The sequence below is a fragment of the Entamoeba dispar genome, genomic scaffold (assembly GCF_000209125.1).
Source record: "Entamoeba dispar SAW760 scf_1105229460459 genomic scaffold, whole genome shotgun sequence".
NCBI lineage: Eukaryota > Evosea > Mastigamoebida > Endamoebidae > Entamoeba > Entamoeba dispar.
Genome location: NW_001854203.1, coordinates 5794 through 28493, shown reverse-complemented (window position 1 = coordinate 28493; position 22700 = coordinate 5794). Strand labels below are relative to the sequence as shown.

General features: G+C 26.6%; 12 protein-coding genes across 12 annotated transcripts in view, besides 27 other annotated features; 7 read left to right on the top strand and 5 right to left on the bottom strand.

The window, feature by feature from the left end:
• Positions 1-9: part of a sequence feature (AT_rich) that runs on past the window's edge.
• Positions 10-73: a microsatellite.
• Positions 74-198: 125 nt separating this feature from the next.
• Positions 199-1473, top strand: EDI_116020 (uncharacterized protein; the record flags this gene model as incomplete). The annotated part of the gene is made up of 1 exon (XM_001737192.1): positions 199-1473. One exon carries the CDS (start codon positions 199-201, stop codon positions 1471-1473), a length of 1275 nt encoding a protein of 424 aa, XP_001737244.1.
• Positions 1474-1490: 17 nt separating this feature from the next.
• Positions 1491-1540: a sequence feature (AT_rich).
• Positions 1541-1697: 157 nt separating this feature from the next.
• Positions 1698-1751: a sequence feature (AT_rich).
• Positions 1752-1811: 60 nt separating this feature from the next.
• Positions 1812-1876: a sequence feature (AT_rich).
• A 45-nt stretch (positions 1877-1921) lies between these two features.
• Positions 1922-1967: a sequence feature (AT_rich).
• A 219-nt stretch (positions 1968-2186) lies between these two features.
• Positions 2187-2233: a sequence feature (AT_rich).
• An 85-nt stretch (positions 2234-2318) lies between these two features.
• Positions 2319-2339: a sequence feature (AT_rich).
• A 514-nt stretch (positions 2340-2853) lies between these two features.
• On the bottom strand, positions 2854-3876 carry EDI_116010 (meiotic recombination protein SPO11, putative; the record flags this gene model as incomplete). The annotated part of the gene is made up of 1 exon (XM_001737191.1): positions 2854-3876. One exon carries the CDS (start codon positions 3874-3876, stop codon positions 2854-2856), a length of 1023 nt encoding a protein of 340 aa, XP_001737243.1.
• An 84-nt stretch (positions 3877-3960) lies between these two features.
• Positions 3961-3990: a sequence feature (AT_rich).
• A 281-nt stretch (positions 3991-4271) lies between these two features.
• Positions 4272-4333: a sequence feature (AT_rich).
• A 232-nt stretch (positions 4334-4565) lies between these two features.
• Positions 4566-4595: a sequence feature (AT_rich).
• A 39-nt stretch (positions 4596-4634) lies between these two features.
• Positions 4635-4739: a microsatellite.
• Positions 4643-5053, top strand: EDI_116000 (uncharacterized protein; the record flags this gene model as incomplete). Its single annotated transcript, XM_001737190.1, has 1 exon — positions 4643-5053. The coding sequence occupies one exon, from the start codon at positions 4643-4645 to the stop codon at positions 5051-5053; it is 411 nt and encodes a 136-aa protein (XP_001737242.1).
• Positions 4664-4758: a microsatellite.
• Positions 5049-5111: a sequence feature (AT_rich).
• Positions 5112-5131: 20 nt separating this feature from the next.
• EDI_115990 (Inverted formin-2, putative) lies at positions 5132-8638 on the bottom strand (the record flags this gene model as incomplete). Its single annotated transcript, XM_001737189.1, has 1 exon — positions 5132-8638. The coding sequence occupies one exon, from the start codon at positions 8636-8638 to the stop codon at positions 5132-5134; it is 3507 nt and encodes a 1168-aa protein (XP_001737241.1).
• A 48-nt stretch (positions 8639-8686) lies between these two features.
• Positions 8687-8709: a sequence feature (AT_rich).
• Positions 8710-9295: 586 nt separating this feature from the next.
• Positions 9296-9637, top strand: EDI_115980 (uncharacterized protein; the record flags this gene model as incomplete). Its single annotated transcript, XM_001737188.1, has 1 exon — positions 9296-9637. One exon carries the CDS (start codon positions 9296-9298, stop codon positions 9635-9637), a length of 342 nt encoding a protein of 113 aa, XP_001737240.1.
• A 152-nt stretch (positions 9638-9789) lies between these two features.
• Positions 9790-9810: a sequence feature (AT_rich).
• A 1051-nt stretch (positions 9811-10861) lies between these two features.
• EDI_115970 (uncharacterized protein) lies at positions 10862-12157 on the bottom strand (the record flags this gene model as incomplete). Its single annotated transcript, XM_001737187.1, has 1 exon — positions 10862-12157. One exon carries the CDS (start codon positions 12155-12157, stop codon positions 10862-10864), a length of 1296 nt encoding a protein of 431 aa, XP_001737239.1.
• Positions 12158-12348: 191 nt separating this feature from the next.
• EDI_115960 (uncharacterized protein) lies at positions 12349-13215 on the top strand (the record flags this gene model as incomplete). Its single annotated transcript, XM_001737186.1, has 1 exon — positions 12349-13215. The coding sequence occupies one exon, from the start codon at positions 12349-12351 to the stop codon at positions 13213-13215; it is 867 nt and encodes a 288-aa protein (XP_001737238.1).
• A 5-nt stretch (positions 13216-13220) lies between these two features.
• Positions 13221-13284: a sequence feature (AT_rich).
• A 23-nt stretch (positions 13285-13307) lies between these two features.
• On the top strand, positions 13308-13877 carry EDI_115950 (uncharacterized protein; the record flags this gene model as incomplete). The annotated part of the gene is made up of 3 exons (XM_001737185.1): positions 13308-13419; positions 13483-13742; positions 13797-13877. The coding sequence occupies 3 exons, from the start codon at positions 13308-13310 to the stop codon at positions 13875-13877; spliced, it is 453 nt and encodes a 150-aa protein (XP_001737237.1).
• Positions 13425-13476: a sequence feature (AT_rich).
• Positions 13748-13775: a sequence feature (AT_rich).
• A 7-nt stretch (positions 13878-13884) lies between the features above and the next one.
• Positions 13885-13942: a sequence feature (AT_rich).
• On the bottom strand, positions 13936-15627 carry EDI_115940 (uncharacterized protein; the record flags this gene model as incomplete). The annotated part of the gene is made up of 1 exon (XM_001737184.1): positions 13936-15627. The coding sequence occupies one exon, from the start codon at positions 15625-15627 to the stop codon at positions 13936-13938; it is 1692 nt and encodes a 563-aa protein (XP_001737236.1).
• Positions 14815-14854: a sequence feature (AT_rich).
• Positions 15628-15701: 74 nt separating the features above from the next.
• Positions 15702-15732: a sequence feature (AT_rich).
• Positions 15733-15883: 151 nt separating this feature from the next.
• EDI_115930 (uncharacterized protein) lies at positions 15884-17788 on the top strand (the record flags this gene model as incomplete). The annotated part of the gene is made up of 1 exon (XM_001737183.1): positions 15884-17788. The coding sequence occupies one exon, from the start codon at positions 15884-15886 to the stop codon at positions 17786-17788; it is 1905 nt and encodes a 634-aa protein (XP_001737235.1).
• Positions 17254-17276: a sequence feature (AT_rich).
• Positions 17779-17858: a sequence feature (AT_rich).
• A 172-nt stretch (positions 17859-18030) lies between these two features.
• Positions 18031-18051: a sequence feature (AT_rich).
• A 35-nt stretch (positions 18052-18086) lies between these two features.
• Positions 18087-18121: a sequence feature (AT_rich).
• Positions 18122-18174: 53 nt separating this feature from the next.
• On the top strand, positions 18175-20304 carry EDI_115920 (glutamine synthetase, putative; the record flags this gene model as incomplete). The annotated part of the gene is made up of 1 exon (XM_001737182.1): positions 18175-20304. One exon carries the CDS (start codon positions 18175-18177, stop codon positions 20302-20304), a length of 2130 nt encoding a protein of 709 aa, XP_001737234.1.
• Positions 18297-18327: a sequence feature (AT_rich).
• A 42-nt stretch (positions 20305-20346) lies between the features above and the next one.
• The window catches only part of EDI_115810 (helicase, putative), a gene marked incomplete at both ends in the record, with an annotated part of 3090 nt that continues 736 nt past the window's right edge, over positions 20347-22700 (bottom strand). Inside the window, one exon of the mRNA XM_001733318.1 lies at positions 20347-22700. This exon is cut by the window's right edge and continues 736 nt beyond it. Within this exon, the coding sequence (XP_001733370.1) occupies positions 20347-22700 (2354 nt within the window).

Below are 22700 nucleotides of genomic sequence, written 5' to 3'. Positions count from 1 at the left end.
TTTTTAATTAATAAAAACATAAATCAAAAAATAAGAGGAAACAGAAAAAATGGAAGTAAAAATAAAAATAGAATCTAAAGGGTTGAGGTGGTGAGTCAACAATTTGCAATTAGTAATAAAACTTTGTGTTGTTTTTTGTTTAGATTGTTAGTAATTCCTAAAACCCTGTAATCTCTATCTTGAATGGATTAACAAAGAATGGGAATTGCTGATCAATTTGGGATGTTAATTTTTATTATGACTGTAGCTTTTATTATCAAAATTATTTGGTATCGTGGAGTTATTAGGGAAAATAGTGGATTACTTATGAAAATTGTATTTAACATAGCGTTACCTTGTATTGTACTAAAAGCACTTATTAATCAACACTCATTAGATTCTGATGCATGGGTTGTTTTTATGGCAGGATGTATATATGAAATAGTTTTGGCCATTTGTGGCTTTATTATTTTTAGGTTTATTTTCAAATCTGAAGTACCATGGATACAAAAACTTGGAGGGTGTTTAGGTTGTAATATTGGGTTATTCTTATTTCCAATTCTTGAGATATTAGATGGAGACCATGCTATTTCAATGTCAATCTTATTTAATTTAAGTAACGACTTTTGTTGTTATTGTGTTATTAGACCAATCTATGCTATACTACAAAATACTAATAAAACTATTAAAGATGAAGAACAAATAGACATTGACATAGAGTTAAAAGATGAAGAATTAAAACAAATAATTCCTGAAATTGAACACTCTATTATTTTAGGAACACCAAGTCCATCTATTTCTGTTGGTATTGATACTCTTTCAAATTATGGAATGAAGTCATCAACTACTCCACCAGTTAATGAAAAATCTCCAAAGTTACAAGAAAGTGGTTCAATAATTACACCAGATAAAGCTCAAGATACTGGTCATTCTCAACAAATTGTTATTCAAACAGAAAAAGAAGGAAATATTCTTAACCCAAAAAGCAAAAAAGAAAAGAGATTAAATTCTACTGTAGATAAAAAACATTTAATTTTTACAATATTAAAATCTATTTTCACTTCAGTTCCAATGTATTTCTATCCATTAGGTTATCTCATTGGGCTTTGTAATATTCCAGTTCCTTTTGTGATTAGAAAAATTGTTACAACTGTAGCCTCAGGAAATACTCTTCTTGCCTATAGCATCTTAGGCCTTTTCTTTGAGTGGAAAATTCCATTAAAATATATTAAAGTTGTTCTTCAAGTTGCTATTTTTAAAATTATTGTTGGACTTATTGTTGGGCTTTCTATTTATTTTTCTACTGGAAATGTTGCAACTCATATAACAAGAGTTTGTATTATGTTGTGTTGTCTATGTCCAGCACCATCAGTGAATATTATTTATTGTGTAGAGTATAATGTTGCCCATCTTGAATTTTCATCGGGGATAGTAAATTACACCAACCTCATATGCTTTGTTACTATTATGGTTGTTTATTCAATCCTTGCTTAAATAATCTAATTTGTCAGATTTTTTTTTAATATAACTTTTATAAAATAAATGTGATTAATAATTAAAAGATACGTCAATTAATCTATATATTAGGAAAGGGTTGTCTTAACTTATTTATGATGATCCATTCTTATCGTTTGTTCTTTTGTTGGATTTAAATTTGAGAAAAATATATTTTTTTATACTTTGTTAGAATGAACAATAAGAGGATGGTATCTATAAAGAAAAAAAAATAAAGAAATATTATTTAATCTATTTATTATAATATTTTTTAAATTGTTTTTGATATCCAATTAAAGAAATTTTTTTTACAGCTTTATAAAAGAAAAGTATCCTAGATATATAATAAAATTAACAGTTTATTATTTCTTTTAGTCATTTATTTATTAAAGTTTATAATATTCTCATAACAAAGATAACAAAAAAGATATTAAAACTTATGTGATTCTTTAAAAAAAATATGTTAACTTTTATTTTAATTGATAAATATTATAGTACAAGATTCAAGAAAACTAAATGAAGGGAGTTTAACAATGAAATTAATTCATTTTCTTAATTTAAACTCAATAAATTATAACTTACCTTATTCAAAAAAATAAGAGTTATTAATAGATAAATGAAAAATTCTATTTTTAGGAAATTCCTATATTTAGCAAAATCTATAGAATTGAAAGTCATCAAATCAATTTTTTCTTAACAAAAAATACAAAACCATAATTTATTAAAATTTACGAAATAAAAAATTCAATAAAAAAAAAAAGAACTTAAATTGATATATATGGGTGGAACAAATAGTAAAGTACAACCCCAGAAAAAGGAAGTTGTTACTATTGAACAAAGTGAGGTATTAAAAAATTATAAAAAATGGTTAGTTGAATGGAGTTCAATGTTAAAAGGAGAAATAATTTATGACTCAAACACCGATTCAAAATTAGCAAAGGAATTCTATTCAATTACATTCAATAAACCAAATTTATATTTTATCACAATAGATGAAATGGGGAATAGTTTTGGTGCTTATTTTGATAAACCAATTGATAAAATGGATTCATGGATATATGATGAAAAAAATTTCATTTTTGTTTTAAATTCAAACAACCGATTTTCTGAACCAACAAAGTGGAATGCCAAAGTAGGAGAGCAAGGTGGGATTCGTTTTTATGATAAAGATATTAATAAGTTGTTTGAAGTAGGAAATGGTGAATTTTGGGGTGGAATGCGATTTGGCTATTATTCTATTGCTGACATTAATGTAAAAAATTCATTTTTTTACAACATATCTTTTAGGTATGATGGAATTAATAACACTGATTTAAATGGATGCAATAGCCCAAACAATCCTTTTTCTGTTGACAGAATCATTGTCTTACAAATGTCGAATTAATTTTTTTTACCATCTATTGGAATTTTAAAAAGTGTTGAATGATGAAGACAACTCGAAATAATAGTTGTTTCAAAAAATGATACATTAGTATTGGCTAATTCATCTAACTCCATTTTAGTATTGTTTTTGAGTAATGTTTTAATCTCTAACTCAATTTCTTGATTACACTTAACCACTTCTGATTCTAACATATGATTTGCAATAACTTTTTCTCGATCAGTTAATGGAGATATTCCTTTGGTATCTGATGGTCTTAATAAACTCCATCTTAATAATGAAATTCCTTCATCATTTTGTTTGGATATTCTTGAAATTCCGTTCTTTTTCCAACTACCACACAAAAAAGTCAAGAAAATTTCAATACCATAAACGTCACCATCAACAAGACAACATGGGATTATATTTAGTTTTTGTGTTAAGTGGTGAGCAATAGTAAATGTTGCATTATCTGGAAATCCCCTACTACACAAGATAATACAAGGAAATTGATCACTTAAATGAGACTGGACTAATCGCTCAAAAAATGCTTCCTTTTCTACAATTAAAAGAAAACATCTTCGATTAGGAATAATAAATTGAAATGGAGACGAAAGAATTGGTAGTTGAAGCTTCTTAGTAAAATCCATTACATAAATAGGTGTTACAAGTGTAACTTCACCAAATAATATTCCTCGTGGGGTATGGGTTAAATGCAGTATATTTAAGTCGTTAACTCCAAACAGTAATTTGATGTCTCTAATTAAATTTTCTAATTCTGTCTGATCTTTAAAAATTGTTTTATGAGTATAATAGAGTTCCCTTACTGTGAACTGTTTATTTGTTAATATTAATTCATAAATTGTAGAAAGGATAACAAGAAGTTTGAAGTATTTTTTTTTCTTAACTGTGAACCTTGGACATCTTACGTTACAATTACGTTTTGTTTGTAACAAAGGAAATTTGTGCTTTTGAACTAAACTTTTAACAACAACTTGAGTAATCTCTTCAATAATACATATAACATCATTAGAGTTTGCCATACTATTTTTCCCAATAAACTTCAATTTAAAAAGTCACCAAAAAGAGAAGATTGAATCTTTTTTTTGTTTGAAATTGTCAAAAGGAAAATAAATCAAAATAAAAATAAAAAAAAAGTTACATCTTAATCTTGTTCTTAATAATTCTTATTTACAATTAAACACAATTGTCTAATTCTTATCACAACTTCTTTTGAGGATATCTGTTATTATCTTTGTTAAGCTTAAGACTTTTTATTGTTAGAAAAACTGTGTTTATATTATTTGAGCAAATTTTTCAAATAAAATAGGATTAATAACACTAAACTAAGTCATTAGTCTTGATATAATTATCATAAGTCCATAATAAAAGAAAGACAAAACACATACTTTCATAAAAATGTACAATAAGTTTAATCAAAAATTAATTTATTTTTTTATTGTGTTTAATTATAAACAATATTCTTATAACATTTATAAACTCATTACACACAACCTATTGACTTTAGAAAATTTAATTCTTGGTCCTAAAACAATCATAACTTGAATTAGTTTCATGATGGTATGTATTTCTTTTGTTATTATCATTGGTATCAAGAACATAAAATAAAATCTGATCAACAAACAAATTATTATCAAACACAAAATATTGTGTTTGATATTCTTTTATTAATTAAAACAAACTCAATAAAAATTTTGTTATTTTTTCAGACAATAATATTATTTAAAAACTATTAAAAAAACTAAGGACATCAAAACCTTGAAATAAAATAATTGTAATTAGGAGAAGATGGGAAAGGATAACAACATGAAAAGAAAGGGAAAAAGAACAGGAAACAAAGAAAGAAAACTAACTCCAAACAAAACAAAAGAGAACAAAAAGAAAAATGAATCAAAACCAAAAAAGTCATTCACAAAAATTACAAATTCATCAGTTCCTGCTGCTCGTTTTAAGAACAAAGTAAGTAAAATTACGAGTGTACTTGCTACTGGATCTCGGTTTAATGGGAAAAAAGTCTTAAGTGCACGTCAAGTCCAACAAGGAAAAGAAACAAATCAATACAAAACCTCAGCTAAACGAATTAAACAATTACGGCGTGATGGTGTTCCAAAAAAAGCAATTGAAGCAATGCTTCGAAAAGAAGCAAAAGCTAAAAAACATTCTCAAAAGAGAAGAAATGTAAAATTGGGAATTGATTAATTTTAGTTAATTATTTTTATGATTAGTATTAAATATAATAACAGATAAAATATAAAAACGAAAAGTGAATTATTTCCTTTAGATGTCCATTGTCTTTAAAACCTTTGTTGTTTTCTTCTTAAAAGTGAACCCAGTTTTTTTCAATCCACCAACACTAGCAGCTGCTTCCATTGCTAGTGGGTTTTGTTTACGTCCTTTAACCATATTACCTTCTTCTCCTGGAATAGGTGCTAATGAAGCCTTCTTTTTACCAGCCTTTTTAGCTGCAGCAGCCTCTGCCTTTTTAGCTTCTTTTTCTCTTTGTGCTTGAAGTTTTTTATTTTCTTCTGTAACACGGTTCCAATTTGAAATAAAAGTAGATAAAGTAGTAAAGAATTCTTCAGGGGGTGGTGGTTTAGCAATATCAAGTGCCATGTATTGAATTGCTTTTTTATATATCTCATTCATTTCAGTAAAGTCTTTAGCAACTGCATCTAATTTACCTCGTGTTTCTTCAAGGAATTGTTTCATAATTGGATGGAATTTTGAACCATCCTCAGGGATTTTTCCTACAGCTGTTTGAATATCGTTGTACATTTTTTCTAATGATTTGATATCACTTTCAAATTGAGCACCAGGTACTTTTGCTGCTAATGGAATTTCTGTAACCTCATTTTGCCATCCATCTACTTCATCTTTTAACTTTTCTGAAGCGTATTCCTGAATAATATGAAGAAGTGTTCTTTTATTATCACCAGTTTTTGTGTCAAGAGTTTTGTTAAGAGTTTCAAACTTAAATCCTGCAACATTACCTTTTGCTGTTCCTGAATTAAGGAAATTACCCATTAATAAAATAACTTCCATCAAATGAATGAATTTCTTACTATCAAGTAATTGGTTTGAAGCTTTTATAACATGTTTAATATTTGGTCCAACTTCTTCTAATTTAACTGGAAGTTCCATTTTTGATTGGAACGAATTTAATTTAAGGGTGATATTACTTACTCCATTTAGTGCATGGACAAACATCTCTGCACTTCCTAAATTATCGGTTCCTTTCTCTTTAATATGTTCTTCAACTTGTCCAATTTCTTCTTTAGCATCTTCAAGAGCTTTTAACATAGTTTTTATTGTTGAAGTTTCTTCAAACACTGTTTGATCTACACTATTAATGGCCGCACAAACCTCTTCTGGTGTTTTATTCTTAAACCCTTTAAGCAAAATCGTAAAGGTTTGGTTATTCTTAGCATCAAGAATACAAATAGGCCCTTGTTTTTTCGTTTCTTTCGGAGCTGCATCTGCTACTGGCTTAACCTTTTCAGGAACTTTGAACGCTGCTTCAATTAATGAAAGGTCAAGTTTTTGTTTTGTTTTATCTAATGTATCTAACTTAGTAAATAACGTTCCACTTAAGTTTTTGTCATTCATCTTTTGCCACATGAAATTCTTTACTTTGGATTTTGGTTTTGGGAGAGTATCAACTAATCCGTTAATGACTGGTGCTGCAGGTCTAAATCCAAATCCACCAGGGGGAGGTGGGGGCATACCTGGCATTCCAGGGGGAGGTGGTGGCATACCTGGCATTCCAGGGGGAGGTGGTGGCATACCTGGCATTCCAGGAGGAGGAGGTGGTGGAGGCATACCCGGCATTCCAGGAGGAGGAGGTGGTGGAGGCATACCCGGCATTCCAGGAGGAGGGGGAGGTGGTGGAGGCATACCCGGCATTCCAGGAGGAGGGGGAGGTGGTGGAACTGAACTTACTCCAGGAGGAGGAGGAGGTGGTGGAACTGAACTTACTCCAGGAGGAGGAGGAGGTGGTGGAACTGAACTTACTCCAGGAGGAGGAGGTGGAGCTAAAGAAGTGTCAGATACAGAAATACCCTTAGGCTTAGAAGCTAACTCTTTTTTTGTTTGTTCTATCTTCTTTTTAATCTCTTCTATTTCATCATTGATCTTTTTACTTTCAGTATCAATTTCTTGAATTTTCTCTTTCTTGTCATTTAATTCTTTGTTAACGTCAGAATTTTCTTGGTCTATTGACGATACTTCTTTTTCTATGGTTTTGATTTTTTCTAAAGTAATTTGTAACTGTTCTTTAGAGTTTTTTAAATCTTGTTTTTTCTTATTAAGGTCTTCAAGAATTGATTGATCCACAGTAACTTTTTCCCAATCAAGTTTCATTCTATCAAAAACTTCATCAATTTTAATTCTTTCTTCTTCATTGTCTCCAGACTCAACCTTTTTTTTATTAGATTTTTCATTATTGTTCTTAGTGACTTGAAGAGATATTTGTCTTATAATACCTGTAAGAATTACAATCTTCTTAATTAATAACAAATTGTCTTCTTTTGCTTTAGCAAAGAATAATATTTCTTTATGAACATTCATCAAAATATCACTGCATTCAAATTTGTCCATCTGTTCAGTAACATAATTATTCAATGATTTAGTACTTTCAAAATCAACAACCTGTTTAAGATCATCAAAACGAGACTCTACTTCCTTTTTATCTTCTTCCCAACTATCAAAGAAGTCATTAATAGAATCTTTAATTTTATCTACTTTCATCCATTCTGTATTTTTCATATTCTCTAATTCATTAACAAGTCCAATTTCAATGAAACTATTTCTTACATCCATACGATGTTCCAATTCAGGTTGATCGATTAAATTATTAATTAAAACTAAGGATGCGTGTTTAAATTTTTCACTTTTACTCTTACTAAATAATGAGAAAAATGAAAGGAACTTTTTCATATCAACTCCTTCAGAAACTAAGTTGGAAAATGCATTCATTACACACACGTCTCCCCCAAGATATAAACCTTCTTGACTTGGATGTTCTACCATAGATGATGTTAATGTAATTTCTAATAAAATATCTAATTGATTATCTGGTGTTATTCTTTTAGAGTTCATACCTTTTAATAATAATTCAACTCCACCATCTATCTCAATTAAAGCAACTGTAGCATCTTCTTCAGCAAAAACATATCGAAGAACTTCACAACATTTTCTCTCTTCATCAATTGCTATATTACTATTTTCTGTTTCCATTTTCTTTTTATAAATTGCCATTAAATTAGCAAGACCTCCAACTGAAACAAATGTCTTAATAAACGATACTGATGATGACCGAAAAACAACAACCATCTCATTTAATAAATCCATGTCATCTCTTGTCTTAAGAAGTTCAGCAAGATATTTAGGGTCAGTAATAGCATTTCTCCAATTACCTGTCTTTTGAGCATTTAATTGAATTCTAATATCTTTCTTTTGTTTCTTTTCATATTCTTGAACTAACTTCCATTGATTCGGGATAGTAATCAATTCAGGATTATCAATCTTCATTTCTTTAGCAACAACTGCAAATTTTTGTTGAACAACTTCTTCTGATGGCATTTCAACTTCTACTTTTATTGGTCTCTTACATGAAGTTGGTTCTTTACGGAATTTGTCAATACATTTCTTTTCATGTAAATAAATATTGCAGACTGTACAATAAACAGCCTTTTGTTTCTTTTTAATTTCTTTATTACAGTACACACATTTTTTATTCTCCACTGGTTGTGTACAATCTTTAAAGGTATGTGGAATCTTATCCATTAATAATTACTTTTTTTAGTTTTTTCTTCATCTTTTTTCCTTTTCAACTTTAAATTATTTATTTTTTTTAAGTTCTGCCTTCTTATGTCTAATTTTACTATTTTTTTGACTTTACTGGATAATTTTTATTGAAACAAAATATTTCTAATATTATTCTTTTCTATTAGATTAAATTCCCTTGAATAACAAAAAATTCTTTAAATAATGGTATAATTTTTGTTTTTATATCAATTTTGTTCTATTTTTAATAATAACACAATTTAGCCTTTTTTTTTAAATTCACTTTTTTCTTTCATAGTGGGTAATTTGATTTAATTTTAAAGTAAAAATAGAAAAAGGCAGAATAGATAGAATGTTATTTAAGATATGTTTTATTTTTGTTCATATGAACAGATAGCCAAATAAAAAATAAATGAAAATGAAATTATTAGAATTATAGAATAACAAAGAGTGGACCAGAGGGAAAGTTTCTTTTTGTCTCTTTTAACTATTTTCGGATGTTCAAATCAATGTTTTAGACATCATATGTTATTTTGGGTTATCTTTTATTTTGGACAATATACTTTAAAAATAATTTGCCATATTTAGTAACTGGAAATTTACATGAATATTCTTATTTAAACTGAAAATAAACTATGAGAAATAGTCTAAAACAAAATGTATTCATTACCACGACATCCATTTGTTGATTATCCAACATATTATGTACAAACAACATATACAAATGATAAGAATATAACTAAACAATTATTTAATTGTATTGATGAACAAGAAAAATTATTAAAAGAAAGAAAAAGAGAAGCAAAAAAATTGAAAGAACTCAAACCAGAACAACGACATCCAAAAATTCGAGTATCACATCAAGTCTTTAAAGAACTTAGAGCTATTCAAGAAGAAAAAGGATATAAGTCTTTTGGAGAAGTTGTTAGAAAATTATTAAATCGATATGGAGAAGATATCAAAATATCAGCACCATCTTCATTACCAAGTTGTAGTTAATTTATTTTTATGCTTTGTTCATTAATATTATTCTAACCAAACAAAAAGATTAAAAACTTTCAAAATAAATGATGGTACCAATCTTTATAAAGAAGTCTTTTATTTTCTTCTTCTTCTACTTACTTATTTCAAAGAACTGAGTTATTTGATTGTTTTATTATTTTTATATTTAAGTTCATCTTAAAAAATTTGTTCCCATAACTATTTCTTCTTGTAAATATTTTTCTGGTTTTAGAAGAAATATTAGATTTCAAATATAACTGTTTTCATTCATAAATGAATAACACAAATACTTCACTTGTTCAAAAACAATATCTCAACTATTTGAATACTCTCTCATAGTTTATTATAACCATTAATTTGTTTTGTTCTCTTCTAAAAAAGAATATGATATTCTGTCTTTAATTTTCTGTAATATTCCTAAGTTAATAAGTTTTATTCTCTTCATAACTTATATAAGAACATAACCAGAGAAGAAAAGGATAGTGATATTTAAAACTAATTATTTGTTAATATCCATAAGAATTAGAGAACAAAGTCCACATGTCTGGATTTTATTTAAGTGTGCTTACTAAAAGAAAAGATATCACATCAACTCAATTACTTATGATAGTAAATGTATTGTAATAATAATAATAATGTCTGAATCTAAGTTATGACGTATTATGTTATTTTTACTAGAGGATCATTATATGTAAAATTACAACAGAGTCTGATGAAGAATATTTTATAATCATTCTTTGTATTTCGAAATCATTTATGACAGTGTTTTTGTTTAAACATTATTTTAAATTGCTATGTAGTATATGATAATTTTTTGTTCATTTTGTTATTTAAACTAACCAAAATACTTCTTTATATCTGATACTTCACATATACTCTCTCTTAATAAATTCATACTAAATGTTAATTTATATTATTGCCAGGTTATATCACTACCACTTATAACACAAAAAAACACTTCAATTATATTAAATTAATTGTATTGATAATGTAAGATTATAACTCTAATCTCATTTTACACATATTCGAACTACTTCAATAATAAGCTATTTTTTAAAAAAAAGTGTTCAATTACAACACACAAACTTGTAGAATTCTTATAAATATTCTTAAATGTATTTAGAGTGTAAACGTGTTTCTTGAAAGATAAATTTGATAAACAAAATGTTTGTTGAGTTAACAAATGTCTAAAACACTAGTTATTTCTATTTGATAAAACCATTATTCATCATTAGTTGGAAGAGCTTCATCTCCTATAAAAGTTACTGTTGTTGGGATGTCAATCTGCTTCAGAGAAAGACAGCCTTGAAAACATCTTTCTTTAATTCTCTCTAGTTTATTAGGAAAATGAATAGAACTTAGTGAAATACATGAATCAAATGTATATTCATTGAGTTCTTGAATTGTATTAGGAAGAAATATGCTTGTCAAGTTATTACATTCATAGAATGCCCTATCTTTGATAGTGGTGATATTAGAGTGAATAGTTATACTTTTCAAAGAGTGACATTGTGCAAAACAACAACTTCCTATTGAAATACAACTACAAGGAATTTCAAAATGATTTTGATGTAAATCAAATTGGATATGAGTATGATTGATTTCTTTGAGGCTTGTTGGTAGTTTGATTCCTATAAGTTCTCTATTGAACAATACAAATCTATTAAATAAATAATATGGCTCAGGCACATTAAGACTCTTGAGAGAAGAACATCCCTTTAATACTTTCATTCCAATGTTGGATATATTTCTTGGTAAAGAAAGTGATGTTAATGATGTGGAACCATTAAAACAATTATTCTGAATAGAACTTAATGAAATAGGTAGTTTACATTCTGATAATGATGAACAAAATAAAAAGGCATTATTTCCAAGTGAAGAGACAGAAGATGGTATTATCACATTTAAAAGATTTGTACAACATGCAAAACATTCATTTGGGATAATACAAATATTCTCTGGTAATTGAATTTTTTTTAAATTTGTACAGAAGGAGAAACACGCATTTCCAAGAGAAATAACAGTATCACTAATTGAAATATCTTCTACTTGTGATGTACTAAAACATTTCATTCCAATTTTTGTTACAGAAGAAGGTATTACCATTTTAAGAGAGTCATACCCTTCAAAACAGTTATCTCCAAGAGAACTAACTTCTGAAGGTATTTTATCTCCAAACTTTTCTCTATCATATTGTGTATATTCAATAATTTTACATTCATTTCCTTGTTCTTTTTCTTTTAAATATGTTGAATAATCTATTAAATACCATATTATTTCTTTAAATATTTTTCCATCATCAAATATTTCATCATATTTATTATAAATATGAAATGTTTCAATATTAGTAAATAATTTTCTTGAATATTCATTTAAAGGAATTGGATTAAAATGAAATCGTTCCATATTTCCTCTAAATCTTTTAACACCTAATTCTAAATTAATAAAATCATTAATATCATTAAAATACATTGATACTATCATAATTTCATTATATCCTAATTGTTTTGTTTTCATTAGATTGGTTTTTAAGTTCTTAGTTAATTATATTTTGTTATGTATAGCATCACTTAATTATGGAGTTTTTGAAGAAATGATGAAGAAATGATGAGTATAAAGGAAGTTAATAGAAAAGTTACCATACTTCTAGTAAAAAGGTGTTGAAGAAATATAGAAAAAGAACTAAACTCAAAACCACAAAATATACCATGTCTTGTGGATGTCAAACTAATTTTGATTCTTGTTCTTCATTTACTCAAAATGAAACTAACGACCTGTCAATTGCTTGTTTAATGCCTTCTACTGATGTTGTTTTGGAGAATAACACCTCATCTAAAAATTACTTTAGTACTGAAACAAAAACACCCTCATTGTCTGTGTTTGATAACTCATCCTCTGTAATTAAAAAGAGAGAAGAAATGACAGGTATAGAAAAAGGGACAATACTTACTACTGACAATAAAAATCAAAGTATTGTAACAAATGGTTCAAAAGAGGTCATGACAAAAGAAAACCAAAACTCAACTCAACAATTAGAAAAAGATATTGTTTTGGAACAACAAACAGGAATATGTTCAACGTTTCACCCCAGTGTCTGTTGTGAGGAATATAGCTCGAAAGAAGAAATTAAGAAATCTGAAGAAAAAGAAAAGACTAAAAACCAATCTCAAACAAGTTCAACTTCAATTGAAGAAGATATCTCAACGGACAAAGAGGATTTTGAAGAAGATTTTAAAGAATTAGCACAATCAGAAGTACATTTATTTGAGCAAGCTTCAGCCATATTTTTAACAGCATCTAATAACATTAAATTAAAGAAAGAAAGTGGGATTACTAAAGATGAATTAGAAGTGATTAGACGTGCATGTGATGTTCTTGGAAGTGGGATTGAGGAATCATCCATAAATCAAGAAGAGTTAGATAAAATCTTTTTACAGAGTGATTCGACAATATCAAATAGTAGCGAAGATTACCAACACCACAACAAAAATAAAGAAAAGAAACCGAAACAAAACCAAGGTTTAAAACGAGTTAAACGAGTTATTAGTGTTCATAGTACTCTTCAACATCATTGAAAATGTTTTTAAATTTATTAAATAATGTTAATTTAAAAAACTAAAAAAAAAAAGAAAAAAGAAAATATTGAATCAAGATTACTTAGTTTTTAATGAGTGAAGAACAACCACAAATTATGACTTGGGTTCGGGCATTATTAAAAGATAAAGGAATTGAAGAATATCAAGACCCAGTTGCTGACATGGGACTAGAATTTCTAACACGTTTGTTTTTTTTTTAAATAAATAATGAAATAATGAAAAAGAAAAGAATATTAAAAAGAGTAGGATATTTGAGTGAATTAATTGGTGATATTATAATATTTTCTGAACATGCTCAAAATGTACAACCAACATTAAATGATGTTAAGATGGCAATTAAAATGAGACATAGAACAACTACTTCTACATCTAAAGATCAACTTAGAGAACGAGTTAATGCATGTAATACAGCTAAATTACCAAGAAATTTTGTTGCATCAGTTGAATTACCAAAACCACAAGATGATAATTATACATTATTACAAAGAAATTATAGAGTTAAAACAGTTTGTTAATATAAAATATTAAATAATTAAAAAGAGTTATAAAATAACAAATAGAATGATGATTTTGATGATGAAGATGAAGAAATAGATAAGAATATTAATACTGAATTACCAGTATTACCTCCTTCAATGTAATTTGATCAATAAATGAATAAAACAATAAATTTAATAAAATTTAAATAATAAAAATCTATTATAATGTCATTTTGGTTATTTTATTAATAAACATATTCCATAATTCTGTTCCATTCCCATTTCTTAATATTTTATTACGAGAATTTTTAATGGCTTGTTCTAAGTCTTTAATAATACTCTCATTACTAATTAATGTAATAACAATTTGAGGATGTATAGAATGTACTATTAAAGGATTTGATTTGATAAATTGAACAAATGGTTTACTAATTGATGTACCTACTTCTTTAACAATACTAGCTTCTTGGAATTGTGCAAATTGAAAAAATAAAATAATTCGAATCATTCCTTCTATTCCTTTAGAAGAACATTTTTGAATAATTTGAATAACATCATCTTTTTCAAGATAATTAATTAATGGCATTCCTTCAATAGATTTTTCTACTGTTGAAATAAGAATTGTTTGATTTCTTTCTGGAAGATATTCAAAAATAATACTTTGGATGGCTGAAGAGAGAAAAGATGGGTTTGAACATAATGATTGGTGAATATTAATAAGAGTTTCTTTAGTAATTATTTCAAGAGTGTTTGAAGTAAGTATATTTAATAATTCTTCATCTTTCCATTGAATAATATTAGAAATAAGTAATTGTGTTTGTCTAGAGGTTCTTAGAAAACGAAGTAAATTTGAATTTCCTGGAAGATTATTTAAATGTTGAATATAAATAGAAGAGAGTATTAAATCATTAGATTGATCATTTAAAAGTAAAGTTAATAAAAATGTAATATTATTTGTAAGTTTAGAAATAATATGAAGACGATATTGTACAGGAGTAATACAAATAATAAGATATAATATTCTAGTACAAAATAAATTTGTTAATGTATTTCCATTTAAATAACAATTTAATAGATGAAGTAATTGTGATATATTTGGTAATAAAGATAATAATAATTTATATATTTTTTGTAATAAAGAAGAATAAAAAGAATATGTCATTTTTGATGTTTGACTCAATAATTGTAATGTTAATTCTAAATATTGATATTGATTTATTGATATAATTTCAAGAAGAATAAATTGAAGAGGAAATGATAATTCATTTAAATCATCAATAATAAATTGAAATGATTGAATAGTTTTAATAGTAATTAAATATTCATCTGTATTTTCTCTTTTATCATTAATAAGAATTAACATTAATTCACTTAATTCTTTATTTACTTCTTTAATTGATATTTTAAATGAATTTAATTTAGTTAATGAATGAAGTACTTTTGAAAGAAACATAAATGCAGGTTGATTAATATTACCATTTCTTCCTATTTCATTAAGTTCATTAAGAAGATAATTAGTAATAATTTTAATTTTACTGGTTAATATACAATAACTTTCTTTATTATTTTCTTTTTCTTTTTCACAGATAATTTTTAATAATAATTTCCAACTTGTCCCATATAAGTTCTTATTTCCTGCTGATATTTTAATAATATCTAAAATACCATCAATAACATTATTTAATGTATAAATTGGTAATGATGCTTTTTGATATGAAATAATAAGTTCTTTAAGAATATTAACTATTTCACAATGGTCTTGAAGTTCTTTAATAGCACATATTACCGTATTAAATTTTTCCATTGATCCATTAATATCTACTCCATTAATTTCCTTAATTACACTAAGTATTTCTTTTAGAATTGCATTGTTTTCTTGTGAAGGACAAGATGACAATCCCTCTACGTCCATTTTTTTTTGTTTTAGTAGTTTTGTTTTTATCTTATTCTATTCCTCAATCTTTCAGATTTTGAAAATCTAAAAACAATTTAAAAAAAAAACAATTTTTATAAAAAAGAAGAATAACAAATTCAATAATTTGCATCTTTAATTCAAGTTGAAGATGTTCTTTTTTTAAGAAAACAATTTATCAAAGTATTGAAAAAGAAGTAAATATTTTGATAATATTCATTTATTGGACTTTCTATATTCTTCCTTTGTTGTAATGATGATTATAAAAGACTTATTCAACTCTATATATTTATTCAAAAGAGACATGGCTAGTAAATTTGTGATAGAAAAGAATAGAAAGTTTTTAAAAGAATATGATATTTATTCAGAAATTGATTACCATGATGCTATGAAAGGATTTTATGCTTCTTTAGATGGTCAAAAGAATACTTTAAGTTTTGAAGAATTAATTAATTCTAGAAAAACAATGAATCAAATAATTTCAGAATGTCCACTTACAGATAATCCATCTTATTATAAGAAAGCTAATATTGAAAATTTAGAGGGAGTATTTGAAATTATTCCAAAGAAGATTTACCAAGTAAGAGCATTTACTCTAGATTTAGCTAATTTTACAGTTGTAAGAGGAAAGACTGGATGGATTATTATTGATTGTATGTCAACTATTTCAGCATGTAAAAAAGCTTTTGAATTAATTCAAAATACTGTTGAAAATCTTTCAGTATCAGCTATTATTATTACTCATTCTCATGGAGATCATTATGGTGGATATTCAGGTGTTGGAAATGATGAAAGTTTATTATATCTTCCAGAAACTTTCTTTGATATGATATTTGATGAAAATATTATGGCTGGTGGAGCTATGAAAAGAAGAGGAGAATTTATGTATGGATCAAGACTTAGAAATTCATGTACAAAAGTTACTGGAAAATCACTTGATCCTACAACAATAAATATTAGTATTCCTTATTCAAAAAATACTATATTCATTAAAGAGAATTGTACTATTGATATTGATGGAATAAAATTTGATTTTATTCTTACTCCTAACACAGAAGCACCAGCTAATATGATGATGTATCTTCCAGATTTTAATACTTTAAGTGCAGCAGATAATATGATTCAAACAATGCATAATTTATTAACTCCAAGAGGTGCTAAAGTTAGAAGTGGGAAATTATGGAGTCAATATATTGATGATATAATTGTTAAATATGGTAAAGATGTTCAAATTCATTTTGGTGGACATAATTGGGCATTGTATGGAAATAAAAAAATACTTCATTTCTGGAAAACAAAAAGAGATTTATATAAATATATTCATGATCAAACATTACGTTATGCTAATTATGGATATACACCAAATGAAATTGCTGAATTTATTAAATTACCTAAAAGTCTTTCTAATGAATTTTGTTGTAGAGATTTTTATGGGACATTAAATTTTAATATAAAGTCACAATATCAATTATATCTTGGATGGTATGATGGTAATCCTGCACATTTAAATGAAATTCCTCAAAAAGAATTATCAAAAAAATATATAAAAGCATTTGGTGGAGAAGAAAATACTTTAAATATTGGAAAAGAAGCATTTAATAATGGTGATTATAGATGGGCTGTAACAATATTAAATTATTTAATATTTTCTAATCCAAAGAATGAAGATGCAAGAGAATTATTAGCTAAAACATATGAACAATTAAGTTATACACAAGAATGTCTTGTTTGGAAATATAGTTATGAAACAGCTGCTTTAGAATTGAGAGAACATCAATTTAATGAAATATTAAATAATTGTCCTTTATATCAATTACTTCCATTACAAACTTTTTGTGATCTTCTTTCAATTTCTGTTAATCCACAATTAATTAATGGAATAGATACATCAATTAATATTGATATTTTTGATACAAATGAAAGTATAATATTAGTTATTAGTAATTGTGTACTTCATACTAGATTATTTTCTTCTAATTCATTTGGTTTTCTAAAAACTAAACATGAATTTCTTATCAAATTATTTACAAAAGAAGTTAAATTAAATCAATTAATTAAAGAAAAGAAAGTTGAAACAGATTCAATAGATTTATTAAATAAACTGATTGATTCTATTTCTTTAGAAAATAGGAGATTTTTCATTGTAGAACCAAAAATTTAAAAAAAAAGATAATTGATTCTCTATTATAATAAAATTATATTTTAAAAATTTTCTTTTATAAACAATATAACTTTTACCAATATACTTTTCATTTTGATTATTAAACTCATTGATAATGAATTTAATTACTCTTAATTTTTTTTTGTTTTGTGTTAAAAAGAAATAATTAAATCAACTTTCATAAATTCTATTAGATTAATCATTAATTGAAATATTTGTATTTAAATAAACTCAAAGTTATGAAATAAAAAAAAAATATAATACATATTCAATCTAATTAGATTTGTATCATCTATTCAAAAATAAAAGATTCATTTTAAATAAATAATAAAACCAAAACAAGAATACTTATAAACCCTAAAACTTAGTTTAATAAATAGTGAATTATGTCAAGACAATCATCTATAACTACTACAAATTTATCACCATTTCAAGGGAAAATTCAACATGATTATGGAATTTATGTTTTTAATGAATCTTCAATGGAAAAAAGATTACCACCATCAACATTTAAAACAATTAAAAAATTATTAATTAATGGTGGTTCATTAACAGAATCAGAAGCAGATGTTGTTGCATTTGGAATGAAAGAATGGGCAGAAGAACTTGGAGCTGTTTGTTTTGCACATTGGTTTCAACCATTAACTTCAAAATCAGCAAAAAAATTTGATTGTTTTTTGAATATTAAAAATAGAATTTCTTCACATGCATCTCATTTAATGTCAGAATTTAGTGGTAAACAATTAATTAAAGGAGAACCTGATGGTTCTTCTTTCCCTAATGGTGGATTAAGACAAACATATCAAGCAAGAGGATATACTGCTTGGGATTATACATCTCCAGTATTTGTTGTAAAAGATCAATTAGGAGGATGTTTATATATTCCAGCAGTATTTTGTTCTATCTTTGGATTATCACTTGATGCAAAAACTCCATTATTAAGAAGTGAACGTGCATTAAGTTCTTCAGTTGAAAAATCATTAAAATATTTAGGAGGAAGTAAAGGTCCTATTAAATGTACTATTGGATTAGAACAAGAAATGTTTATAATTGATAGAGATATATATCAACATCGACCTGATTTAATTACATGTGGAAGAACTCTTATTGGTAAAAGACCATCAAGAACACAACAAATGAAAGATCATTATTGGGGAATAATGCCACAAAGAATACTTAATTGTTTAGATGATATTAGAGATGAAATGTGGAAATTAGGTGTTCCTGTATGTACTATTCATAATGAAGTAGCACCAGCTCAATATGAAATTGCACCAATATTTGAACAAGCTGGAATAGCTTGTGATCATAATATTCTTTTAATGGAAGAAACACAAAGAATAGCTAAAAGACATAATCTAGAAGTAATTTTTCATGAAAAACCATTTTTAGATGTTAATGGTTCTGGTAAACATGTTAATTGGAGTATTTTTTCTGGAGATGAAGGATTATTAATTCCTGGTGAAACAGAAGATCAAAGAAGAAGATTTTGTTTTTTTCTTGCTGCTGTTATTCAAGGAGTTGATAATCATGCTGATGTTTTAAGAGCATCTGTATTAACTGCTGGTAATACACATCGTTTAGGAGGTTTTGAAGCACCTCCAGGAATTATTAGTATCTTTTTAGGTGATGTAATACAAACATTAATTGATTCTATTACTAATAATACTAATGAAACTATTGAAAAAAAGACTTTAATTGATTTTCATCTTGAGATGCTTCCTAAAATAACAAGAGACCAAAGTGATAGAAATAGAACTTCTCCATTTGCATTTATTGGAAATAGATTCGAATTTAGAGCTGTTGGTTCTGAACAAAATGCTGCTTGGCCTATTACAGTATTAAACACAATTGTTGCTGAATCTATTGAATATATGGTAAATCAAATAGAAAAGAAGATTCTTGATGGAAAAATTGAAAAAAATGCAGTTGATGAAGTTATTAAAGAAACAATAATTCTCCACAAAAAGATTGTTTATAATGAAGATTGTTATGATAATAAGTATAGAAAAATAATGGAAAATAATGGAATTATTGAAATAAAATCTATGGATATGGCATTAGACGCATTATCTAAAAGTAAAGAAATGTTTAAAAATACTACTGTACTAAGTGAAGAAGAAGTTAATGCAAGAGTCAGTATATTAGGTGAAGCATATGTAACAACTTCTTTAATTGATATCAACCAATTATTAGATATGGTAGATCGTGAAATTATTCCTACTGTTATGGACGTATTAGCTAATGAAAAAAAACAAGCTCAGATTATTGCCTCATCATTTATTAATAAGAGAATTGAAAATATGTTGGAATGCTTTAATAAAATGCTCTTCTTTGTTGATCTCTTAAAAGAAAAAAGAGATAAAATCATAAATTCATCATGTATTGTTGAGGCAAATGAAGCAATGAATACTATCAATGATGTAAGATTTTATATCGATAAACTTGAAGGCTTAATTCCACAGAAACAATGGCCTTATCCATCTTATGAAACTTTATGGAATACTCATTGTTAACTTATTTTCAACATCAATCAATTATTGTTTAAGTCTTAGTAGTTAAAAATCAATTTCAATTTCTCCTTCATTAATTGGTTGAGTTCTTTCACTTGTTTTATTATTGGTGCAAGACGTTTCATCTTCTTCATCAAAAGAAATTTCGTTAACTTCATCTTCATCAGATAAAACAATTTCTCCGTTATTGTTATTACATAATACTTCGAGGTCATCATTAGTATCGACGTTAATACTCTTAAATGATTCAACATGAGTTTTACCTTCCACTACAGCAGTATCTCTTAAGTACAAACTCTTTACATTAATAATATCTCTCTTTAGTAATCCATATAACTGAGTAGTTTTATTGAGTAACTCTTCATTTCCAATTATTTGTGATGCCTTTATTACTTCTTCACAAACTTGTTCCATTCTTAACACACATCTAACAATTAACCCTTCAGTAGTGGCTGAAGATTCGATAACTTCATTGAATGGTTTTCTTAATGCCCATAAAGCAACACCTTCCATTAGCCCATAATTTAACTTAACATATTTTTCAATATTATATTCCATTTTTAAAGAATTTTCATAATCAACAATTTTCATTGCATATTGGTCAACAAGGTTCAATAGAGCTTTTGTTTGAAAACTAAAATGATCAATTAACTCTTCTTGTGATTCATTGCTTGGCTCAAATACAAATACACTGAAAATAGCTGCCATTTCATGAACTTCTAATTGGTTTAATACTCCATCAAACATCATATTAGTTAAAATCATTCCATCAGAACTAACCATTTCCTTTGCTACTTTTCCTTTTAATGTTAATAAATTATGTTCGTCAACAAAATTAAAATGTTTAAGTACTTCTAATCTTAAATTTAATTCTCTGTCAACTCGTTCTTTATTCATTTGATATTTCCCAGTAATTTCGTCAATCATTTTTTCTAATTGTCTTTGTGCTTTATCTTCTTGTTCCCCAGATTTATAAGCAATACAAGTATATGCTGGCATTGCTTTCATTATTTTTGTATCTTCATTGTATTGTTTTAGAAGAAGAGTATACCCTTCTGGTCTTTTTTTTTCATTTTGGTATGGTTGGAAAAATGGTTCTTTTCCTCTATTTTTTTTAAATCCTACTAATCTATCATATAAAGCTTGTCTTTGGTTATTTTCTATTTCAAGAAGTGCTTCTGAATAATCGTTACCTCCTTTTGCTTTAAACTGTTTCTGATAAATAGCAACCATATCACTAAATAATATAAATTCATTTACCCCTTTCTTTTCATCAAAATAATAGACCATTGACCCATTGTCTAATGGTTCAATAATAACTCCATAATACCTTTTCTCATTTCCTGCTCTAACTTTAATAACTCTTCCGTTTATATTAAAATTGTTGCCTCCTTTTAGTTTTGCTTCAATTATTTCTCTTGTTATTTCTTTTTTAATATCTTTAATCTCTTTTTTAATAAGATCTAATGCATCATGATCACACTCGGGATTTCCACAAACAGTGGTAGTGTGTTGAAGTAATTTTTTAGCTTCTTCAGCTAAATTATTTCGTTGAGCCATTTCAAATAAATCAATTTTTGAATATGATTTCATCATTTGTTGTGTAAGATCATCTCCTCCAAAACATACCCAATTTAACATCATCCAATATGTAATATAAAATTGACTAATCATCTTTGCTGGTGCTCCGCAAGATATCTCTTGCATTTGTTTTGGAGATGGTAATATTTGATTAGGAAAAATAATAACATTTCCTGCTGCATCTTTACCTCTTCTACCTGCCCTTCCTGCCATTTGTGTGTATTCTCCTGGTAATAAAAATCTGTTTTCTTTTCCATCAAATTTTTCAACAGAAGGAAAAATTACAGATTTAGCAGGCATATTTACTCCCATTGCAAAAGTTTCAGTAGCAAATAGTACTTTAATATCTCCTTGTGAAAATAATACTTCTACAATTTCTTTTAAGAATGGAATTAATCCGGCATGATGTACTCCGACTCCTCTCATTAATAATGATTTTACTTCACTTATTTGAGGTAAATTTTTCTCAGAATCTACAAGTCCTTCAGTCATTTCTTTAAATAAACTATTAATTTTATATGGGTTAGTATCAAATTTAGTTGCTTTTGCTAACTTTTTAGCATAGTCCATAACTAATCTACGACTAAAAATGAAGAAGACAGCTGGAAGTTTTGTGTCATGTTCTAAATAATTAATTAATTCTTCTATTGAATTAACTCCATGTAACTGGTCTTTTACTCTTCGATTTTTTGAAAATTTAGGAACAATACGTTCATATGCTTCATTATAATTTTTTCCAATGAAATTATTTTCACCTTTTTTAAATAATATAAGCTTTGATGGAAGTTCTTCTTTTTTTTTACAAAAAACATAATGTT